The sequence below is a fragment of the Pelodiscus sinensis genome, chromosome 3 (genome assembly GCF_049634645.1).
Source record: "Pelodiscus sinensis isolate JC-2024 chromosome 3, ASM4963464v1, whole genome shotgun sequence".
NCBI lineage: Eukaryota > Metazoa > Chordata > Testudines > Trionychidae > Pelodiscus > Pelodiscus sinensis.
The window spans coordinates 91,627,777-91,652,538 of NC_134713.1; the positions used below are offsets into that span (position 1 = coordinate 91,627,777).

At 39.9% G+C, this 24,762-nt stretch overlaps 1 protein-coding gene across 1 annotated transcript; it reads right to left on the minus strand.

The window, feature by feature from the left end:
* Positions 1-23,452, minus strand: LOC102450548 (vesicular inhibitory amino acid transporter-like). The gene is made up of 2 exons (XM_075923162.1): positions 23,147-23,452; positions 1-1,152 (listed from the first exon to the last, which is right to left on the minus strand). The coding sequence occupies exons 1-2, from the start codon at positions 23,450-23,452 to the stop codon at positions 1-3; spliced, it is 1,458 nt and encodes a 485-aa protein (XP_075779277.1).
* Positions 23,453-24,762: the final 1,310 nt, after the last annotated feature.

Genomic DNA, 24,762 nt, shown 5'->3' on the forward strand with positions numbered 1-24,762 from the left:
CTACCTTCCTCCAAATGCTTCAATCAGCCTTTTTATTGAGCAGACTATCCCTGCTAAGCTGCAAAGGAAACCGACAATAAAAACAAAAATGGCTGCACATTTCTCCAAGAATACTAACTTTTCCCATTTAAGTTTTAAATGGAAAAGAGATGGAAGAAGAAAAGTCATAGCAGCACCAGTTACACTGCCTGTTAAACCCATCAGTAGAGCAAAATGTGGTATGAACATGGCCATCAGCAAAGTAAACAAGAGGACAAAACCTCTTAAAACTACAATAAACAGATAGGCTCTGTAATCGGAATGATTACTGCAAGATATACAATTATGCAGTATTTCTGTTACTGCAAAAAAGGGCAATGGGTAAGATAGAAGAGCCTTGGCTACGAGGCACAAATTTACCAAGGTTTGCAGGGATGATGGCAGGTTGTCAGTAATAACTTCCTTTGTCTCTTCACCCCATGTCAGGAATGCAGTCAGTGCAAAGGAGGTCTTGAAGAGACAAGCGAAAAAGTGAGTCCAGTTCAACATACAGCTAAATTCCGTTGGGTTTTTCATGTTCCCTTCAAGAGTAGGAAGAAATATTTGTGAAGTATAACTGAAAATGATCACCCCCACTGAGACCAGGAAATCCTCAAACTCAATGGAGAGTCTAAATCTTGTCCAAGACCATAGATGTATTTGTGTCAGACAGTAACTCATCACTATGAAGATGATAACGAAATGGACTAAGGAGCAAAGCAGGCTGAGTTTGGAAACAATATTGAGAGTTTTGATAAATACACAAGGCAGCAATGTTACAAATGCAAGTACAGACCAAGTTTTCTCCGTCACTGGTATATATGGAAAACTATGTGACAGTAAGTTCCCACTACAAACCAGATACAAAACGCATGTCATGATCAGTTCCATCACCTGGGTCACATTGACAAGTATGCCACCTAGTCTGGGAAATAAGTTTTTACAGCAAGCATTAGCAATGTCTTCATATGTGTCTCTCACTCTTATGAGCTGCCCATCTTCATTTTCTTCGTACAAGCAAGCAATTAGAATTTTGCCAGTATAGCAGCAGAACATTGCAGCCAGGATAATAAGAAACAGTCCACTGTATCCACTGTGGAGAAGAGCATATGGCAATCCTAGAACAAAAATTCCCTAGAGAGAGAAAGAGAGAAAAGATAGGACAAAAACCCTGAGGCAAAATGTTTACTAGAAGTAACACTTTCAAATCTGCATCTGTTGAGTATTACCTTTTCTGTGGTGGGAGAATTGTTATAGCAGTCTAAGTAAATAACAATTGAAAAAAAGTGTTTATTTAAGTTAAATGAAGTTATCTGACAAAAAAAAAACCCAAAACAAAAAAACAAAAATCTGCTCTCCCTGACACACATGTACAGATAAGCTAAGAGAAAATGCAAGAAAATGGTAGAGACAAGTTCCTTCTTAATATTTAATGCTGATGTGATTAGAAGCATATTTTAAAAGGCTCATAGGCAGTTATTCAGTCAACATGCATATTAATGGAGCAGATTCAACAATAAAATCAAACAGCTGTAGCAGCCGTTGTATAAGTTTCCTACAAATATTAAAATAGTATCTTAGGCAAATCCAATAATGACACACTGCATTGGTTTAAAGATTATACAGGGGCATAGTTAACAGTCATCTGGAAATAAAATGCCATTAGGCATTTGAATGGGTTGCTTCCCCAGCAATTTGAAACCTTATGGATTCTTTGCTGTTGTATTCATTTCTGACATGAACTCTTTTCTCGTAGCCGAAAGCAAGAAGGTTTGGCCTTTATTACATATCTAAATATGTATCAGGGGTATACACATACTTTCCCCCCAAACGTTTTCTCAGAGGAATTGGATCATATTTGTTTAATCCAATGCAAAGCCCCACACTTCAGTTTCATGAAATATCATGTTCATAGTCTTTTACGAATATGTTTTTATTGCTTTTAATTCAGATCAATATGAAGCTATTAAATTCAGGAGCAATAGGTATGCTTAAAAAGATTCAATTTAAGCTAAATGGCATCCCTGGCATTTGCCTCTTTTTTTTTTCATGTGACAAAGCTGAAGATATACAATGCACATTTGTCACACTCTCATCAATGCTTTGTGTTCTTGGTGATCATTAAAATAAAATGGAAAGGAAGCAAATTAATGCTAAAGTCATTATATTATAATATTATGTCTTACAGCTTTATACGTGAAAATAAAATTTAAGTATTAACACATTTTCCTGGGCATGTTGGTCCAAATCATGAGATCCTTGTTGAGAGTCACATGCCATCAATGAAGCTACATGCAAGATAATCAGATTAAATCTCTTGTCTTGCAAACACTTAAACATGTGTAGTTTCATTGTGTACAATTAATCATATATGTAAATGTTTTATAACCAGGGCCTTCATTTGTGCTCAGCATGAGTAAAAGTGGCAGAATACGTCTCTCTTTATTTACAGAGGGCCTAAGTCTGTCACCCTTATTCAATTTGTGTGGTGGTTTACTCAAACCATGTCTACACTGCAGAGTTGATGGAAACTGCCACAGTCAATCTTTCAGGCTTCGAATTAGCGGGTCTAGAGAAGACCCGCTGATTTGAACTGAAAGGGTGCTCCCATCAACGCTGGTAGTCCTACTCCTATGAGGAGTAAAGGAAGCCAAAGGGAGAGTGTGCTCCCGTCAACCTCCCACATTATGGACTGTGCCAAAATTCGATTTAAGACACTTCAACTCCGGCTACACAATTAATGTAGCTGGAGTCAGGTATCTTAATTTGAATTTATCCCCTTGTGTAGACCTAGTCTCAGTGATTATGTTCAGAGTAAGGTATTACTCAAAATGAGTAAGGGTCGTGTATGTGTACCTTTGCACCCAGATTCTTAAAGGTGCTTAAGTGCCAACTCCTCTTGGAATGAATGGGAGTTAAGCACCAATGTATCTTTTGAAGATCAGGGCTTTCATATAGGTACTTACTCAGGTGAACTACATGATTTGAGGTTATAGGTAAGCAGAGTACAACTTGTAGTTACTGTAAAGGGGGAAAATTAGAAAAGAGAAGATACGTACAGACCTAGATAAGGGGTTCAGGGAGAAGAGAAAGTAGTGGTAAACCACTGAATAATAAACAGTGAGGTTTTTTGCCTCCCAGCTATAAACTAACATACATTCTAAGTCAATGACTGCAAGAGACAGCCAACAAGGGAGAAAGATGGGCAGCCAACAAATTACAATGAGATCTTTGCACTAAGGGCTTGTCTAGACTGCCTCTTTCCTACTTTGTAACTTTCTCACTCAGGGGTGTGGAACCCCCCAAGTGTAGCAAGTTACAGTGACATAAAGTGCCAGTGTAAACAGGCTCTCTGTGCTGTCAGCTGAGGTGGTTTACCTACAGCACTGGGAGAGCTCTCTCCCATCACTGGTGCCATGATTACATTGCTGCATTAAAGTGCTGCTGCAGCTGTGCTTTAAATTTACAAGTATAGACAATGCCTAAATTACTAAGCAAGTCAGTACACTCATCGTGTGCACCAGTGATACTACTTGTTTTATTTGACTTTCTTGTAGGTCCAGAGACCTTTAAAATACATTTGGATTAAGACTGCAGGATTACTCTTAAGTGCATCCTTAACTGTACCCATGCTTTAAGTGTATATATGCATTACATCTCTTATTATGCTCAGACTATTGATTATACTTCGTTACTTGGAGTGTGATTGTGGTTTTCCCCTATTAAATGCATTTGCAGGAGTGTTTTAAGTCACTGGGTGACCCATTTTATTGGGTAACTGTAATGTTTGATAACCTGTTTGTCCTACTCTTCAAGTCACCAGGACTTTTCAAAGCCAGATAGTAACTATAGTCAGTGCCTTAATTCAGTTCTATTCAAGGTCTTATACAGTCCTTATTTCCATAGTACCTGAGCAACTTCTAAAACACATTAAGCAACACAATTAGTAACCATTATGTATATTTAATACATACTCTATGGACAGGTCCAAAACTTCTTCCCATTTCTGGTTACTAGTCATCATTATTGGACAGACTACAAATCTGGCTATACACAGAGTATAAAAGGTGCATGTGCAACAACATCATCTTTAGAGTTCATGTACCTTTCTGGTCCATGTGTTTTACTAAGTACTGCAGGTCAGATACATCCCCAAAGAACAATTTTCCTTGACTATGAAAGCAATCTTTAGAAGAAACTGAGTAGAAGAATCTAGACAGGAATGCACTTTTAGTATCAGCATGTGGAGAATGCTTTTTCCTCAGTTTCTTCACAGTATATAGAAATATTATCTCTTTTCTTCTGCATTCAGAGGTGTTTTTTTAACTATGTAACCCTAATGTGTAGTTGGGAATTCTAAGAATCTCTGCTAACCCAAAAGGGTGACCATATAATTAAGCCACAGATAGATGTCAGCACAAGCCTTCTCCACACAATGCCTTTTCCCCTGCTGAATTTACTCCATTAACATATATATAGCTATTTTCATCCCAGACTAAAGCATAAGTCTTCAAGACTACATTATCACACCCCACAGCCATTGACATCTCACCCTACAGGTATCTGTTGCCCCTTACTTAACTGTTTGTTTAATTAGAACATGGCATAACTAACTTCTAAGATCCCCTTGCTATTTACTTACATCAAATAGTTTTTCTTTAGTTGGACACACTTGTGACCAAGGCCATATTTTTCTGAACTGAGGCCTAATTACTCAGTCTTCTGAACTCAGGCCTAATTACTCTTTGAAAAAGCTGGCAGAACAGTGATACAGAAATAATCTCAGGATTTGGATAGTCTGCTCTTTCTTAAAATAAACCACAAAAGGTTGCCAGTTTCAGTGTACCTTGGAAGTTAGTTTGGAGTTGACAAATGTAAGTTTAGACTGTACATTTCCATGGTAAAACAAGTTTTTCTCTCTTATATTCAGGCCTGCTGACAAGGAGGGGCAAAGGGGGGAGTCGTGGTCTGTGAGGAGCCGCTTGCCCACCAGCTAGGAGAGCTGCAAGGAGCCATCGGAGAAAGCTGGCCAGCCCAGCCATTCCCTACTGTGAGGAACCGATGGGCAGCCCAACTCTGGCTCTCCCCCTTCCCTGTGAGGAGCCTCCAGTCTTGAGAGCTGGGCAGTCTCCCCATGAGAAGCTACTGGCCACAGGGCTAGGTATCTCCCCAGTGCAGAACTGCCAACCAGGGGTTCTAGTCATCACCCCTGGGACAAGCCACTGGCTGGAGCGTAGGGCAGTACAGCCCTGCCCGCCCCCCCCCCCTCGGGAGGAGTCGCCAGGGCAGCGTACTCCCAACCTCCTGAGAGGAGCTGCTATGGGTTACCCTGGTAAGCTCCCTCCCACCTCCCATCCCCTGCCTTGAGTCCCTACCCCCTGCCCTGACTCCTGAATCCCCTCACACTCATAACCCCCTGCCCTGAAGGATCTGAGCAACTCCTGGTAAATATTCTAGTATTTATATAAAAATACAGATAAGTGCTTATTTGAACCAAAGCTATGCTTACAAATAGAGTAATTCCCTTAAATTAGAACAGAGCCATTTGCAGTGGTACTTTATTTGTTTTCTTAGACTCTTCAACAACCTATTTGAATGTATGACTTTTGCATCACCCTCATAGAAAGACTCATGATTGTTTTTTATTTGGGTGCATCTACACAGCACCCTTAACTCGAAATAAGCTACGAAATTTGCGGTACGCAAATTGCATAATTTATTTCAAGTGTGTTATGAAATAACTTATTTCATAATTTGATGCTGTCTACACAGTGCCAGATTTCAAAATAAACTGCTAATCTGAAATGTCCCTTAATGCTCGTAGAACAGGACATTAATCCCTTAATCCTCATAGAGACGTCGGAATAGCACACCTGTTATTTCGAAAGATATTTTGAAATAACGAGCATGTTGACAAGACGCAGAATAGCTATTTCAGGATACCAGAAGTATCCTGAAATAGCTCCACAGTGTAGACGTACCCTTTTAGTTTTAATTTTAAACTACAACAGCATCAGAGAGTACAGCGTTCCTGTTTCTTACTTTATTTTTAACAAGGATGAAAGCTGCCCTGCAACACTGGGTCTCCAAAATGATATCTAAATAAAGAATCTCAGAGCTCTAGCCATTTTAATTTTTTCTTTACAGAACTAAATTTAAGAATACATTTTCTATCCTGGTATTTCAAGAATTTAGTTCTTATCCAAGTTCTTTCTCTGTTTTAAGGACCTGTTAAGCCTGCACTTTCTGACCTGTATGAGCAAAAACTATGCTCACTGGAAATAATTGCAGAATGAGAATTTTTATGTGGGCTTTAAGTCTCTCAAGCTTCCAGAAATTCATTTTTCCCCCTCAGGCCATAAGGACCATTAGATCATTTAGACCAGTGGTTTTCAACCTTTTTTCATTTGCAGACTTCTAAAAATTTCAAATGGAGGTGCAGACTGCTTTGGAAATCATAGAAATTGCCTGTGGACCCCCAGAGGCCAGGGGACCACAAGTTGAAAATCACTGATCTAATCTTACTCCTCTATAACAAAGGCTATAGAAACTAGTTGTTTTTGTGCTGAGCTAAATAACTTGTATTAATTAAAGTTTACTCCCAGAAAGGCATCCAAATTGATGGGAAGACAGCAAGATATGGTAAATCCACCACTTCCTTGGAAATTTGTTCCAATGGTTAATCACTCTCACTATTAAAAATGTGTGCCTTATTTCAAGTATGAATTTTTTTGACTTTCACTTCTATCCATTAGTTCTTGCTAAATTATGGAGCCCCGCCCAGGTTCTCCCCATGAAGAGATTGATATACCATAATCAAGTCACCTCTCCATTTTCTTTTTGATAAGTTGAACACATTGAGCTTGTTTACGCTTGTCTGCAGCCCTCATATCATTATTGTGTCCCTTCTCAGAATCTTCTCCAATTTTTTATCATCCTTTTTGAAATATAAACAGAAGAACTATAGATAGTATTCTAGTATCAGTCTGACCGAATGCCATATCCCACTAGAAACACCCCATCTAAGCTATGTCTAGACAGTGGGGCTGACATCCAGTATCCCGAAATAGCATTTTCCATGTCTTAACAGCGTGCCTATTATTTCAAAATGCAATCGAAGTAACAGGCTTGCTATTTCAGTGTTTCAGTAAACCTCATTCCCTGAGGATTAAGCGACTTGTCGGAATAGCAGTGTATTTCAAAATAAGCTTGAAATAAGCAGCCCAATTTGTGTAGCTCAAATTGTGTAGCTTATTTTGAGCTAGCGCTGCTGTGTAGATGCACCCACAGTGATGAATCCCCATTGATGGCTACTTTTTGAGATCTGTCAGTTAGCCAGTTTTTAATCCATTTATCATACACTTTATTGATATTGTATAGTGCTAATCTTTTGATCAGAATGTACTGTGTTACCAAGCCAAAAGTTTTATAATAGCATATTGCATCTACAGTTATCTTTATCAGACTTGTTGTGGCATAAAAAAAGGGGACAGGTTTGTTTAATGAGCTATTTACCATGCTTCTATCATTTAATTCTTTATTGACTGAATACTATCACAGCCTTTCCATTATTTTGTCTAGGATTGTTCCATCCCATTGACTCTTTTTTAGTACAGGGATGACATTAGCAGGCTTCCAGTCTTTTGAAATTTCCCCAGTATGTCAAGATTTATTAAATATATTATTGTTTTTTATATTACTGTGGTGCCTAGCATTCCTGTCATGGACCATGAATGTGCTACGCACACAGGACAGAACAATGATCCCATCCCTAAGGGCTGTGTCTAGACTGGCAAGTTTTTCCACAAAATCATCTGCTTTTGCGGAAAAACTTGCCAGCTGTCTACACTGGCCGCTTGAATTTCCGCAAAAGCACTGACGATCTCATGTAAGATTGTCAGTGCTTTTGCGGAAATACTATGCTGCTCCCATTCGGGCAAAAGTTTTTTTCCAAAAAACTTTTGCGCAAAAGGGCCAGTGTAGACAGCAGAGATTTGTTTTCCGCAAAAAAGCTCCGATCGCGAAATTGGCAATCGGGGCTTTTTTGCGGAAAAGCGCGTCTAGATTGGCCACGGATACTTTTCTGCAAAAAGTGCTTTTGCAGAAAAGCATCCTGCCAATCTAGACGCGCTTTTCCGAAAATGCTTTTTACGGAAAACTTCTCCGTGAAAAGCATTTCTGGAAAATCATGCCAGTGTAGACGTAGCCAAGGAGTATACTGTGATGGGTTCAGTTACTGAAACCTTCTTGGAGCTGTCACTTGATATGCTAAATTCCACTGAGGCTACCTTCCTGTCCTCAGCTCTGTCCTCTGTCCTTGTAGGCCTCCTCAAGAATTGACACAGAGCTACGGTCACAACCCTTTGCAGTATAATACAGCTCAGCTCTGGGAACGCTCAGTCAAAGGGACTTGCCTCAGCACTCAAATGTACAGCCTTGGTGGGACCTGAACCCCAGATAAATCCATCTTACTTTGTATAAAATTTTATTCAGGGTAAGCTCATGTTCATCTTTTTTTCAGGCTACGTCTACGGGTTTTGCCGGAAGAGGCAATGCAAATGAAGTGCTGATTAGCATTTTCTCATGCTTCCTTTGCATAATCTCTTCCGATCCATTTTGTCTATGATCGTTCCATCCCATTGACTCTTTTTTAGTACAGGGATGACATTAGCAGGCTTCCAGTCTTTTGAAATTTTTGTGCAAAAAGGAAATATCCACACTGCATGTTTTTGCACAAAAATGGATCGGAAGAGATTACACAAATGAAGTGTGAGAAAATGCTAATCAGCGCTTCATTTGCATTGCCTCTTCTGGCAAAACCGGTAGTATAGACATAGCCTCAGGGTAAAGAGTGATATATACAGACTCCTTCCCCTCATTCCCCCGTAACAGTTATTTACACTGGGTTTATGAATAAGCAAAAGTGAGTTTATTAAGTATAAAAGGTAGGATTTAAAAGGTCATAGGAGATAGCATAACACCAACAGGCAGAACTGAACCTGGAATATCTGGAGCTTAATGCATGAACCTCTACAACATGAGCTATAAAACCAGCAGGCTTTCACTTAAGGCTACAGAGCAGGAGTGGGGAACCTAAGGCCCAGGGTCCAGATGCTGTCCCCAGCTTGCCTGGATCTGGCACCTGAGGCCTGGGGGTCTCCCGCCCAGCATTGGAGAGCTCTCATTGGAGCTCCAGCCACCCTGCTGTCCCATTGTGGGGCTGAAGTACACAAAATCTACAAGCCTGGACCCCTAGACTCTGGTGTGCAAAGGGAATGTGGGAAGTGTCTTTCTGCTTCTCAGTTGGGGGGCCATATGTGTGCGAGTTTAGTTTTTCTTTTTTGCTTTTCACTTGTGTGTAGCCCCCAAATGATTTTTCTGTGGGTCAGTGGTCCCTGACCCAAAAAAGGTTCCCCACTCCTGCTGTAGAGAAAACTCATTCTTTCTCTCTATCCCTCTGTAAGGGGGTCTAAGTGCCACTATTGGGGATAGTGAACCACACCCAGCATGTGTGTGGGTTACAATAGGAGACAGAACAAAATAGATTACTAAACTAAATTAAACAGAGCACACAAGCTAAGCTTAATACACTAAAGAGACTAGTCTTAACCTCAAAGCTATTCTAATAAGTTTCTTTCTCTGATTGGAAAGCTTTCCAGTTTGGCCCAATTCTTTCCCCAGTTAAGCTTTGGATGTTTCCAGCAGTCATTTTGGGTGGGGCAGCCAAGGAGAACCAACAAACACCTATATTTCCTCACTCCTCACCCTTAACTAGGATTTGCATAAAGTAGAAGTCTATTGTTTCTGTTTGCCAATTATTTCAAATTTCTTCTCATCAATGAGAATTCCCATTTGCTCTTGCTTATTACCAGACTCCTAGCATTGGTATTTAAGCTGCTGAAAAAGATGTCTTTGTATTCTTTGCCACCTGAGTTCAATTTGTCCATGACACATCAAGCATGAGTATGCATTTGAAATCACAAGGAGCAGTTTCCCTCCAACTTGTTTCTGTCATCTTATGGATGGATACAGCTTCTTTTAAAATCCATTGAAAGACTTCACTGGAAGTTTAATTAGGCCCTATTCTCAGCAATATCCTTTTCTTCCTGGTGTTTCTGCTCTCAGCCAATGCAAGCCTGCTTCTAACTTCTGGGAGGAAAGTGACACACGGGTTTATTCTGTGATTAATGCCTGCAATCACTTCATATACTGAGGGAACTTTGCTTAGAAGTGTTGGTCTGTCAGTCTTTCAGCTCCTGTAAACAGGTACAGATTGTGATTAGGCAGGTAGACTGCTTGAGATGGTAGTAGAGGATATTGAGGTAAAGAAGTTGTTTAGTCTGTATTCATTGTAAAATGTGTGTGTTTGTCATAATACCCACTGAGTTCACTCTTACTTCCATGACTTATTTGTGAGAGTCTCCAGAAAGATTAAAAGGGGGAGGAGGAAAAGGAAATGTCCCACAAAGAATGCTTACTACTGTTGAATGTGAGAGCTTCCCACCTGCAAGATGGCTAGTTTTAAATGTTTAAAATTGAAATAATATGCTTATGGCTTAGTGCTGCATGATTTCATAGATAATGCCAGTGTTGTATAAATTCCCAGTTATCTCTCAGAATACACTGAAGCCCACGAAACATAATCAGCAAGCAAATTACAGTAGACTTCTGATAATCTGGAACCTTTGGGACCTAGGGACAATATAACATTATGTTTATTTGCTTTTCATCCCATAAGAACTTCGTAGAGTGATCAAAATCTTCTCTAGCCACTGCCATGAGAGGAAGATTGGTGTTGCCAGATACATCCTCCTCTCTGGTACTATGCCATCTTGAACAGAATTCAGCATGGGCTACAGAGTGCAAAAGGTAATACACAAAAACCTGTTGGAGAACACTTTAATCTACCTGGACACTCATTAATGGATCTCTAAGTTACCAATCTGTTTCAGGCCAAAGACACAGAGATGGGTTGGAACTTAACTTCATTTACAAGTTTAATTCTTATGCAAATGGTATGAACAAGGACATCAGCTGGCTCCCACACTACCTTCCACATTCTATGACTTAAACTACTAACCAAACAATGGAGGTGCTAATGGTTCTTATCAGCCTCTTGTAACTATTTGAACCATCTACTCTCTCTCTCTCTCTCTCTCTCCATTTTTTTCTCCTTTTCCCCTCCCTTTTTTTCTCTCTTCCCTCCCCCCTTCCCTTCCCTTCTTTATTCTTGGGTCTGGACTTCTAATATGCCTATCATCTGAAGAAGTGGGTTGAGCCCACAAAAACTCATGATACCCATCTATATGTTTTGTTAGTCTTTAAGGTGCTGTTAGTCTGTAACAGGTAAAACTTAAAAAACAACAAACTCGGCTACCCCTCTGAAGCTTTTGCAGTTAGCTGGCTGGACACATTGCATAGCTATAACCCATGCTGCTCCATTTCCCAGCACGGGCATCCCATCACTACAGATATTCTCTAGTATTAGCAACCTGTCCCAGCTAGCATAATCCTAAGAGCAGCATCCCTCTTCCTATTTGCACCAACTAGAGAAAGTTTGCTCTAGATTGTAAAGTACTTAGGGAATGGTCAAAACATATTGTAGTAAAATAATTTTGTTTCCATTAATTATAATAAAGGGCTACATCTAGACTACATCCCTTTTTTGGAAAAGGGATGTAAATTAGACGTATCGCAATTGCTAATGAAGCGGGGATTTAAATCTCCCGCGCTTCATTAGCATAAAAATGGCTGCCGCTTTTTTTCGGCACGGAGCTTTGCTGGAGAAAAGCGCCAGTCTAGATGCTTATCTTTCGAAAAATAAAGTCTTTTCTGAAAGATCCCTTATCCCTCTTGAATAAGCAGCTGTTCTTATTCAGCACAGTTTTAGGATAAGAAATTATGGAGCAAGAGCAGCTGCTCTTACCTGAAATTGCAAAATGTTGGGCCTCTTCCTTCGACAAGCAACAAAAAAGTTGTATTGGCCTCAAAATTATTAGGTTTGACTGGTGCCAAAGTTGAATATTTAATAAAATGGACACACTAAAATAAAGGGGGAGGGGGAAATAATCAGAAAACAGCAAAGAAATACAATTAAACTTAATGGGCTCCCTAGCTGAGATCTAACAGTGCCAAAACAGTGAGGCTACGTCTACATTGGCAAGATTTTGCGCAAATACTTTTAACGCAAGAGTTTTTGAGTTAAAGCATTTGCACAAGAGAGCCTCTACACTGGCATGTACTTTTGCACAAGAGATGTGCTTTTGCGCAAAAGCATCCGTGCCAATGTAGACGCTCTCTTGTGCAAGAAAGCTCCGATGGCCATTTTAGCCATCGGGCTTTCTTGTACAAGAAATTCATGTTGCCCGTCTACACTGGCCTCTTGCGCAAGAACACTTGCGCAAGAGGGCTTATCCCTGAGTGGGAGCATCAGAGTATTTGCGCAAGAAGCACTGATTTTATACATTAGAATGTCAGTGTTCTTGAGCAAGAACTCGCGGCCAGTGTAGACAGGTGGCAAGATTTTGCGCAAAAGCGACTCCTTTTGCGCAAAATCATGCCAATGTAGACACAGTGTGGGGTTTTTTCTTTTAAAATTTTTTACAGTTAACCTCATGGGACAAGTGATCAAAGAGGTCTGGGAGTGAGGGTTACATAGCCATAAGCAGGGATCCTGACTTGCTGAGCTTCTATTTTAAAAAAGTTATTACCTTTTAAAATTTGGAATGTTCTGTATTGTCAGCTTTGGCATGTGGCACATCAAATTTCTACTGAAGATGTAGGCTTGCTTCAAAAAAGAAAAAAGTCACAAGTCAAAATACATTTAGAATGTAAAGTCTTTCAGTCAGGAACTGTCTTTTCATCTTTGGTGTAGTGCACTAGAGGTAATGTAGTCTTGATCCCTGTTTGGGGTCTGTAGGTAATACTATAATAGAAATCCTACTACTCAAACAATCACTGTGGCGATTTGTCAATTTAAAAAAGAGAATTAAGAATATAACAATGGCCATACTGGGTCAGACATGGTTCATCCAGTCCAGAATCCTGTCTTTCGACAGTGGCTGGCACCAGATGTTTCAGAGGAACTGAACAGAACATGGCAATTTGAGTGATCCACTTCTGTCATCCAGTCCCAGCTTCAAGCTTAGTGTCTCTCAACCTTTCCAGACTACTGTACCCCTTTCAGGAGACTTGTTTGTGTTGTGTACCCATGTTTCAAGTCACTTAAAAAGTATTTGCTCTCAAAATCAGACATAAAAATATAAAAGTCCCACAAAAGCACACTATTACTGAAAAAAATGCTACTTTCTCATTGTACCAGATAATTATAGTGTACAGAGCAACATAAACAAGAAATTGTATGAAATTTTAGTACTGACTTTGTTTTTAGGTAGCCTGTTATAAAACTAGGTAAACATCTAGATGAGTTGACTTACCACTTGAAAGTCCTCTGCATACCCCTGCCTGAGAACTACTATCCTAGAGGATTAGGAATACCCAGAGGATTGGGTTGTATTATTGATCATCTTGGTTAATAGCCACTGATGAATCTATCCTCCATGAGTTTATTTAATTGTTTTTTTTTATTCCAGTTATATCGTCAGCTTTTACAACATCTCCTGTCAATGAGTTCCACAGGTTGACTGTGCACAATGTGAAGAAGTGTTTCTGTTTTGAAAACTTGCTTATTATTAATTTCATGGGGTGATTCATGGTTCTTGTGTTAATTTAAGGGGTAAACAACATTTCCTTATTCACTTTCCTCACACCATTCATAATTTTAAAGATCTCCATAATATCACCCCTTAGTCAGCTCTTTTCTCAACTGAACAGTTCCAGCCTTTTTAAACTCTTCTGATATGGAAGCTGTTCCATACCCTTAATCATTTTTTCCCTTTCTCTATACTTTTCCCAATCCCAGTATATCTTTTTTGAGATGGGGTGACAGGGACTGCGTGCAATGTTCAATGTGTGGGTGTACCATGAATTTCTGTAGCAGCATTTTGATATTTTCTGTTCTATTATTTATCCCTTTCCTAATGGTTCCTATTCTGTTACATTTTCTGACTGCCACTAAACACCAAGCAGATGTTTTCAGAGAATTATTCACAATGATTCCAAGATCTCTTTCTTGAGTGATAACAGCTAATTTAGACATCATCATTTTGTGTAGAGTTGGGATTGTTTTCTATTGTGCATTACTTTGCATTTATCAACATTGAATTTCATCTGCCATTTTGTTGCTCAGTTACCCAGTGTTGTGAAATCCTTTTGTAACTCTTCATAGTCAGTTTTGGGCTTCACTATCTTGGGTGAAGTCATCTGAAAACTTTGCTTCGTTCACCCTTTTTAAGATCATTTATGAATATATTGAACAGCACTAATTACTAGGAACAATATGACATTACAGTAATATGCTTTCAACTAGAATGTTCCCAAAGTATGTTATCAAGTGAACCAAATCCTCTCTAGCAACTGCTGTGAGGAGGAAGCCGGATGTTGCCAGTACATATCCTTGGGGAAACCCTTCCCCCATTTATCTCTTACCCATGTTCCCATAAAGTTGACTCTCTTCAAAGAATTCTAAGAGATTGGTGAGGCATGATTTCCCTTTACAAAAGCCATGCTGACTCTTTCCTACCATACTGTGTTGCTCGATGTATCTGATAATTTTTTTTTACTATGGTTTCAACGAATTGGCTTGGTACCAAAGTTAAGCTTACTGGCCTGTAATTACAAAGATCCCTTCTGGAGCTTTTAAAAAGAATTGGTGTTAATGCAACTATCCTTCAGTCATCTGTTGCAGAGGGTGTTTTAAGTGAGAGGTCACAAAGAGATATGGGGGGAGATGTCACATGCAATTGAGGAAATCATGCAAGTAAAGAGGATGATTTTAAAATGAATTGAGGGAATATCTTCTCAGTGCCAAAAGGAGAACAGTGGAAAACAGGTACATTTGAGTGTCAAAATAAGGAACTCTTTAGTAGAACGGTCTGGTGGACCAGATAAATAATATGGGTTTCTAGAGGGGAAAACAATGATAAATAGGTATTTGCCATGAAAGGAAGCTGTCTTGTAAAGAAAGGGTTGCAGCACTTGTAGCAGTTGGCGCCATACATCAGTGTTTTTCAAAGTATGGGTTGTGACCCAGTCCTGGGTTGCAGAATATCACACAGAGCTGTGACATGACCAGTGGGATGCTAAGGCAAGCAGTTTCTGCCTGTCTTGGCACCACAGACCATGTTGTGTTCTGGAAGCAGCCAGCAGCAGGTCTGGTTTCTAGGTGAGGAGGCCAGAGGCTCTGTTCTTGCCTCCTGCCATGAGCACCAGCTCTGCACTCCCATTTGCCATTTCCTGGCCAACAGGAGATGGGGGCAGTGCATGTGGGGGAGAGCCATGTGCAGAACTGTTTGTGCACATGCCTCCGCTTAGGAGCCATACCTACTGCTGGCTGTTTCCAAGCCACAGCACAGCCAATGGGAGCTAGGACATACAGGGTGCGTCAATACTTTATCATAACTCGAAATAAGATACACAATTTGAGCTACGCAAATTGCATATCTTATTTCATTGCTATTTCAAAATAGCTTATTTCGTCATTTGGCACTGTCTACACAGCACCAAATTTTGAAATAAAGTGCTATTCCAAAATATCTCTTACTCCTCATAGAATGAGGTTTACAGGGATGTCAGAATAGCAAGCTCGAAATAATGGACTTGCTGTGAAGATGCAGGATAGCTATTTCAGTTGGCGCCATCCTGAAATAGTGTTGCAGTATAGACATACCTCTCTCAGCAAGCCAGCTGGGGTACTAAGGCAAGCTTCCTGTGGGTAAGCCCATGCCCCAATCTTCTGCCCTTGTTCATGGGCATCCACAATTTTCTTCAACTGGGTCATGAGAAAAAAAAGTTTGAAAACCACTGTCATGTAGCAACCAAAAAGATAGTTGTGGGAACTCACAGAAACATCTATTTGTGCTATTGTTTGTCTCAACAGAGGAAACAGCCTGAAAAAAAAACGAGTATACAGATAATGTGGATATGAGCGAATATGTTATTTCATCCACTTGGATCCATATATTTATCTTTTTGTGAAGTACACATTAGATTCATGGATGATTTCTAGTTGGTTGGGAAAAGCTATATTTTTCCACGTGGCAACCCTAATGCTACTGGCCAAGCAGACGGAGGTATGTTTCTGCCACTTCAGAAACATGGTTGGGTTTGACACTTTCCGTTTAGTTTTAGACATATTTCATACAGCTCAGTCTTGCCAAAGCTAGGCTCCAATTTGTCATCCTCAGTAAAGTGTGACTCCATGTTTGGGGCTTTTTCTTATTTTCTTGAATCATTCCATTTGTTCTTTGAGGCAGAGCTTGTGTCTGTTCCAGTGAATCTGCTGCTACTAGAGTTCCACACCTAGGGGTAAATTGTAGATTAACTATGTGTGAATGGTGGGGGAAACACTTTGCCATTTAGATATTCTTTTAATAATAGCACTAATTATACTGATTATATATAACACAGTTATTTAGGTACACTTCACTTACGGTATTGAATTCTTCATCTTCAAGAATGGGGAAGATAGATTCACACAATCTTTATTTCTGAACAAACACTAGGGGTCACCCTTCTTTATTTTAAGGCTTTGGTCTCCACCCTGTTTCCACTGACAATTTGTTAATTGTAAGGGAGAGCATTTCTATAGAGCAAGTAAGATTCTTGGCTGTAAAAGCATTAGCCTTTCTGCTGTCTAGCCCTGTGTTCTGGTAGCTACATTCCTTACATTAACATTCTTAACAGGAATGAATTGTGTGCCTAAAAGTTGTTCATTAAAACAGATTAATTCTGTGAGATTTCACATAGGATAAAGTTCAGAGAGTAAGAAGATTTATGACTTCAATCAAATGTAGCTATATACCAATCTGGTTTTTGTCCTGCATAAGTATATATATGCTCACATACATATCTGAGCTGATTTTTACAGCATAGCTGGAGGACTACATATGAGGAACCAACAATTGTAATTTTGGCTTTCATCTGAAAGAAAACTTGATGGGCAACAACATTCTTAATAAGAAAGGAGTTTTCTGAATATTATAACTGTAAAAGTAAGCAGGTAAAATAAATATCAGGTACAGAAATCCAGACTTGCCAGTTATAGTACTTTAGAAAGCCTCAGGCCAATTGTGAATGAGAAGGAGAAAAAGTGCCAGTACATTTTTATTCAGCTTCCTATAAAGGTTACCAGGGACCGATCAGCCAGAAATGTAGGCATTAAAGTGACTTGTTTTTCTGAAGAGGAAATATGAATCAGCTTTTTCCTTTGGGTTGAGGAAGTGAAGAATCTCTTTTCTGCACCAAGCTCTAGTGTTTCCAAAGTTGGGGAAATTCCTTGGAAAAAAGTGATAGTCACTTTAAAATATGGGGCTTGGACTGAGTGATCAACTGAATCCAAACTTACTCTGTCTATAGGTTACAGCATTTCATTTATTGTCTATGGAAAAAAGCTTTGTTATGGCAACTGAACACTAGTTTTTTCTGTTTATGATCCTTACAGATGTAAAAATGGCTATAGAATAAAATGGGTATTATTGCAATACATAGCACCTCATTTGATGCAATTCTATTTTGGACAATACATACACTATTTTGAGCTAAATTCTGCCACCGTGTTCTCATGTTGATTATGTGGCCATATAAAAAGGCAGCAGGATATTCTAAAGCAGTGGTCTCCAACCTTTTTGAGCACAATATCTCTTTTTGAATTTAAATGTAATCCAGGATCTACCTCCAACCCAAATACCCTTTCCCTGCTTCCTGACCCATCCCTTCTCTGAGGCCCCACCCTGATCACTCCAGCCTGCCTCCCTCATCCACTTTCACCAGTCTGGGGCAGGGGTTGGGGTGCAGAGGAGTGTAGGCTCTGGTATTGGGCTGAGGGATTTAGGATATAGAAGGGGCTCTGCACTGAGTCTGGTGTTCAGGTGCAGTAGAGGGTTCAGGGTGCTGGTTCTTAGTGGATGGAGTTTGGGTGGAGGAAGGGCTGAGGGCTTGAGGTGCAGGAGGGTATTTGGCCTGGGTCAGGGGTTCAGGATGCAGGCTCTGGCTGGGCACTGCTTATTTCAGGTGGTGGTGCAGTGGAGCTAAGGCAGGCTTACCCCCCCCTCCCCCAGCCCTGCACCCTTCCTGAAAGCAGCCAGCATATCCAGCAGTGGCTCTTGTGGGAGGGGCGGGGGCAGCACGCTGAACTTTGTCTGCTGGCATCGTCCCAAAGAAGTGCTTTGCGGTCTACACTCCTGGTTATACTGTGCTGAGGGGTCATGCAGTGCATGTACTCTACGTGCCAATACAAGTACAGACACACCATAGAGTGAGCCGTGGCAGAAGACCTGCAGTTCAGCATTGAGCAGTAGCAATTAATATAAGATGTCTACATGAGATTTTTATATAATATGCTTATTTTCAGATTCTGTGGAATAGTCTGCTCCTGGAAAGCGCACACAGCTCTCATCAGCCCAATTTATTTTATGGATATTGAGAAGAGATTGCACCTTGGCAGTCATTAGAAAGAAATGGGTTTGTAAAAAACCTATCATCAGGCATTGTGTACAGTCATCGATTTTTTTTAAAAGCTAAATTATTCAGTGTTTAAATAAAAAGTAAACAAACAAAAAAGGTTTCTGTTTATAGGGAACACAAGGCACTTGTAAAATTTCTATTGAAAATCAAGCTTTTTTTTTTTTAAAGGTGTGTTACAAAAAGAACATACAAAACTGCAAAAAAATTTTGATACCATGGAACTATATTCAGCAATGTTCTAGCTTCTGCTACTAAGAATAATTACATGAAGGCTAGTAACTAGTGAGTCTATAAGCCCACATCATAGACTTGCACAGAAGCTTCAGGTAAAGTTGATGGGAACTGTGGGTATTCAGTACCTCTAAAACTCAGATCCTTAATTAATTAAAAAAATTATGTGGGGGCATGGATCAGTGTAGACATCATGCTGCGTGTCAGTACCCAACCTGGGCCAGGAAAGTTAATGATCCAAGCAATGAACTAAATTTGGTGATGATTCCTGGTCACATGCCCCCTGAGGCACATTGCACATACATTAAGAAGAAAGATAACGTTATAAAGATAGTATTTCTACTGGAAACATCAACAGACCCTTCATCATAACACTGCTTCCAGCTACTGCTATCAAAAAGATATAACATTAGATAGTTTTACTCACATAAAAATAAAGTATCTGGCTTAAATCCACAATAATCAAGACATTTAAAACTGAGCCTGCATTTTAAATTCCATGTATTTGTTCAGCATTGCAGTTTAGAAGGTCCTTCATTCTTCTCAGACCTCTGATATCTGACTTAAACTACATAGTCAAAGCGATTTGAGTTTCCAATAGAATGGCTGTGTGACAAAAAGAAGGGGGTTTGTGCAGCCCTGAGCTTTGTGTGTGCTGCTGAGAGTTCTGGGGCAGTCCATTTCAATTGGGTTCAGTGTTCCCTTTAATTTTTTATGTCCATGTGTGGAATGACTTTTGTTACGTGCGCCAGTATGTAGACAATATATCACATCATAAAAGTCATTCCACACGTGGACAGTATGTGGTGGGGCTGAGGGGCTAGAGTGTGGGAGGGCTGGGGCAGAAGGTTGGGGTGAGAGACTTGGCTGGAGGTTCGGGGAGTGCAGGCTATGGATGAGGGATTCAGGGTGAAGGCTGCCCTGGGGAGAGGGGACTACCCCAAGCCCTCTCTCATGGTAGCAGTTTGGGGCAAGGTAAGAGGTACCTCTCCATGGCTGTGCCTGTTCCAGTGGGGGTCAGGCCAGGTCTGGGCTAGGCTGGGTGTGGGCCAGGGAAGAGGCACCTATCCCCTGGCAGTGGCAGCTCTGGGTTGAGCACCATGCTTGGGTGGGCACGTAGCTGCTGTGGCTCTGTGCTGGGGCCAGCAGGCAGAGGCACAGCTGGATGGAGGCATGGGCGAGCCGGGCAGCTGCCCAGGGCACCAACCGATGTGGGAGGGGTGGCGCCTGAAGGCATCTGTCATCAGCTGCCATCAGGTGCCGCGCACCCGGCTCTCACAGTGCCGACCCCGAGGCGCTGGCCAGCAGTGCCCTTCCCCCCATGGCCGCGGGGCCCTGCACAGCCCAGCACGTGTGCCAGCAACGCTGGCCGAGCTGGGCAGCACATGCACCGTGCGCCCCGTGGGCAGGCCCCAGGCTGCGCGCCAGCGGCTGTGGCCAGTCCGCGCATTAGCCGTGCGCCCTGGGGGTGTACCCGCGCTCCCTGGGGGGGGGGGGGGTCGCGCATGTGCCGTGCGCCTGGGCCCAGGGCGCCAAAAGGGCTCGGGCCGGCCCTGGCTGGGGCAGAGGCAGTGCTCTGTCTAGCAGCCCTGAGTCTCTGCATGGGGCTTGCTAGACAGCTGAGCAGCCTCACAACTTAGCGGGATCTTAGATTGGGTTATAAATTAAAGTAGAGATTATTTTACATATTCCTAATAGCTGTTTTCTGGCCACTTACACTACGTCAGGACATGGTAGGGTTAGTGCAACTTTGATTTTGACATACTTTTTCTTTGGAACACCATGTCATCTCTTCTGACTATACTCCTCTTCCATGCTGTTGGTATATAAAGAGTTGAGACTCCTTTTGTACTACCATATTGTTAGAATCTAGACTACTATGAAAACCAGTGTAACTGTTTGCCCTTTTATTGCTAGCTAGACATTGAACCCCTCTTCATCCCTTTATCATATAATTTTGGGCTTTGTCCCTTCTTAAAGGTAGTTTGATCTGCACAGAGATTTTCAGTGGCAGAATATGGAATACGTTTCCTTGGAAACTTTAAATGTCTCAAACAATCATTTACATAAACAATGCTGTCATCAAATTTCACATTCTTCAGTTGAAGGAAAAAAAACGTAAACATTTCCAATGCAAATAAGTACTATTTAATAAGCCGTCAATCTAAAAAGCCCCTTTTGTTGTATTTTATAATAATCAAAAAGTTATCTATCTTAAAATAATTCTAGATTATAATATAATTTCATTTGTGGATTAATTGTCTGCACTGAAATAACTGTTTAAAGTGCTTTCAAATTCAACTTAAACATTTATCTCTAATTGCCATGCAAAACACTGTTGCCCTTTCCTCTGGGTAAGGCAAAAACAACTGTCATTCCCATTTTAACACAGCTTGTTTCCACCTGTCAAGAGCATTCTGATTGCTTTAATCATTCTGTTCATAACTCCTGATTTTTCTCTTCTGAGGTTTGCATAGAAATATAATATTCCCCTAACCAGACATAAAGACACTACAAATTTTTATTCTATACTTCAGAGAAGTTCATGAAAAGGCAACACAGAATGTATTGCATACCTGCTCGATTGCAAAACTCCAACTGTACTGATAAATAAATCATTATTCCCTACCTTACCACTGTTGTGTTCCCCCAATAAACAAAATGCAATAAAATGGGAGCTTGCACTCTGTTTTTTAAAATATTGGGCAAAGCAAAACTAAGCAGCAGGCTTCAAAACTGTAGACACTAAGGGTATGTTTACACGGCAACAAAACACCCACAATTCACCTGGGTCAGCTGACTTAGACTTACAGAGTTTGGGCAATGTGGGTTATAAAATTGCAATGTAGACGTTCAGACTTGGTCTGGAGCCTTCATTCTCAGATTCTCCTACCTCATGAGGTCTCAGAAGTGGGCTCCAACCTAAGGCCAAATGTCTGCAAGTTTATTGCCTTAAAGCCGGAGGCTTTGTTCTACCCACACCCGCCACCCGCAAACCTGAATCATCTGACCAGGCCATTCACAGATGTTTTATTGCAATGTGGACCAGAGTGAAGCCATTCTTCTTAAATTGATTGGCCACTTTGTCCTTTTTCAAAAGCACTTTTTTAAATTCTGCCATATGTAGGTACTATTGCTGCTGCATTGCTAAATATCTAGTCTTACACTGGAATCTTAATAATTAATAGTAAAATTCGATTGTATTTTAATAGATCCAAAAGTCTTAAAGTACTTTGAGGGACTAGTATTATTACTTATATTTTTAGATGGAGAAACAATGTCAAAGAAAGATTGACACTGACATTGACATTAAAATGTATTACTTTCATGTCTATGTCCATGGTAAAAAACATTTAAAGTAACTTTGACTTACATTTTATAACCTATGTATTCATGTTAAATTAGAAATAGCAGGGAAACTTCATTAAGACATAGACAATGTTTGGTTCATCCCTCCTTACAACAAGATTGTAGGGATTAGAAGAGGATGAACAAGGAAATCTCCATTATAGTTATGAACGTCTCAAACAATAGTGGAAGAACTGGGTTTTTTCATATCTAGGGTGTAATGAAAATTTCCAAGTGAGCAAACTGTACATTGTGTATAAGAAATGCTAAATGAGAAATATGTCTGTAGATATTTGTTTCTTCCTACTATATGATATCTCAAATGAAAAGGAGGGAGGAGGGAAAAAGTTTTAAAATCAATATTATGCTAAATTTATGGATATGAAAAACACTTTTTTTCCAGCAAGAAAATTATGGGACAAAATGTTTTAAATTTGATGTCTAATAAGAAGTGTTATTTTACTTCTACTCTCTTTGGTCTAAATTCATAGTCTTATTTCCACATCAATTAAGTTAGAACCGACATGGATCTGCTTCTTAACTACGTCTCTTGTTTTGTGAGATGCTTAGAAATTGTATCTCTGATTTATCTCCACTTTCTTCAACTTAGTGATTTTCTCTGAATACAAATGTGCACATGGAAAGCCAGTTCCAGAACTACAGAGGCATCTTCTTATTTTCTGAATTGTAAATATATGAATTCTTGACTTATTTTCAGAATCTTTCTGTCCTTTGAGAATGTTCCTGCTGGCCCCCTCCCCCAGAACTCAATTTAGAAATTTGTTCCTTTTTAAATTAATGTAAAAATGTTGAAATATGTCAGTAATAAATTAATTCACCATCTGAGATTTAAATAAAAAACCTTCAGAATGTTGTGAAATGATGATATAGTTAAATCAAAACAAAACAGACTCAGTGATGACTAAGTGTTTAAAATCATGCTCAGTGTAAACAGAAAACATTTTACCTGAATAGCATTGGTAACATTCCATCCAGCTTCCCAAGTGGTGATCAGTTTGGTCTGGGCACCTTGCATGTGAGCCTTGAATTGATATCCAGGATCCTGGTGGTAGGCATTAAACTCAGGGGTCATGGTGGCATCTTGTTCCTCTTTTTCCTCTGTGTGGGTCCTGTTAAGTTCATCCTTTCTGGCAAAATTCACATTTTCTTCATCAGCATCTAGGCAAGCTTCCCATCTCACCAGCCTGAAAAATGACTGTGTACCCCTTAAATGATGTGGAAGAGATGAAAGAGCCTGCTTCAGAGAAGCCATCCTGAATATGGCTATTAAAATAGTCTTTTCTTGGCTGTCTTTATTTTTTGCAGTAGTTGTGTATTATTAGTCCCTTTGTTAGATTGGCATTGACCCTGTAGCTATGATTTATGAGGTCTGCTGGCCTTCAGTCTTTTATTTGTGTCAGTTTCAAATAGCAAACTAAAGGGTCTTCAAGGTGCTGCTCAGAGTCAATGAGGTTTAGTAGCCTGCAAGCTGAAATTTACAATTCAAATCTTTTACTTATGGTAAGTACATAGATCAGTCACTCGTGAAGAAGCTACAAGTGATTGCAAGAATCTGTTCCTGGAAATTTATGCAAGCATGTTTTTTTCAATGCAAGTAAATATTCCTCTAAAAAAGAGAAATTAGTGCATTGATTGACTGATGCCTTTTAATGTAACATAATATATATATATATAGAAGCTAATAGAGTAGGCTATTGCTGGGTTAAAGAAAGGTTTATTGCATTCTCCATATATACTAAGTAGTCCCATCATATTTAGACCAAATTATATCATTCTTTTGTAGAGGCATAACATCATAACTTGAAGAATAATTTATTCAAAATTAAACAGAGAACAGGAGAAAATCCATTCAAAACACTCTCTATTTTTCCAGATGTTAGATTTTTTGCTCTTATTTAGTGTCTACAGAGGTCAGTAGAACTTTAAAAATGTTTTAAAATGTAAACCTAAAGTTTAAAAACTTCTAGCATATTTATAACCATTTCTATTTCATATTGTATGTTCTGAGGAGAGAGAGAATAGTATGTTAATGCTGTTTAATTCTGTTTGTTCATTCCAGGGCTATAAATAATTTTACATTAGCCTTGATACACTGTAAGACTATAAAAACTGTATATAGTTTTTCTCCTTATTTTCACAGCAAGGCACCTGGGATATGTTTAAGGAAGGAAAAGAGAGGAAGAGTACTTTCAGGTTTCACTGATTTCTAGGGCCATTTTCTGCATATAAAAGCAATCTTCTCCTCAGAATCTTGTGTTAAAGAGATCTGCCAGTACCCCTTCGGAAGAAGCCTAAGAGAGCACCACTCTGGATTTGACAGCCAGTCTGAGTTTGTTCACCTTTTTAAAGTCTATATAGCAATATGGTGAGTCATTTGTCTTTGAAATCAACACAATAGGACTTCTCCAGTCTCTGTTGCCCCAAGTTCTGATGTGACATTGCATTTTTTTTGATAACCCTCCTCAATTTGTGTGTGTGTGGGGGGAGGAAGGGATTGTTTGGAACTGTTCTGAATTATTTTACTAGGTTCCATGTTAATGTGATCATGGTCATTGACATTTT

Coding starts and splice junctions, on each gene's coding strand:
- LOC102450548 (XM_075923162.1), bottom strand. CDS start 23,452: ATGGCTTCTCTGAAGCAGGCTCTTTCATCTCTTCCACATCATTTAAGG. Junction 1,153..23,146: donor ATGTTACCAATGCTATTCAG/GTAAAATGTTTT, acceptor TTCTCTCTCTAG/GGAATTTTTGTTCTAGGATT.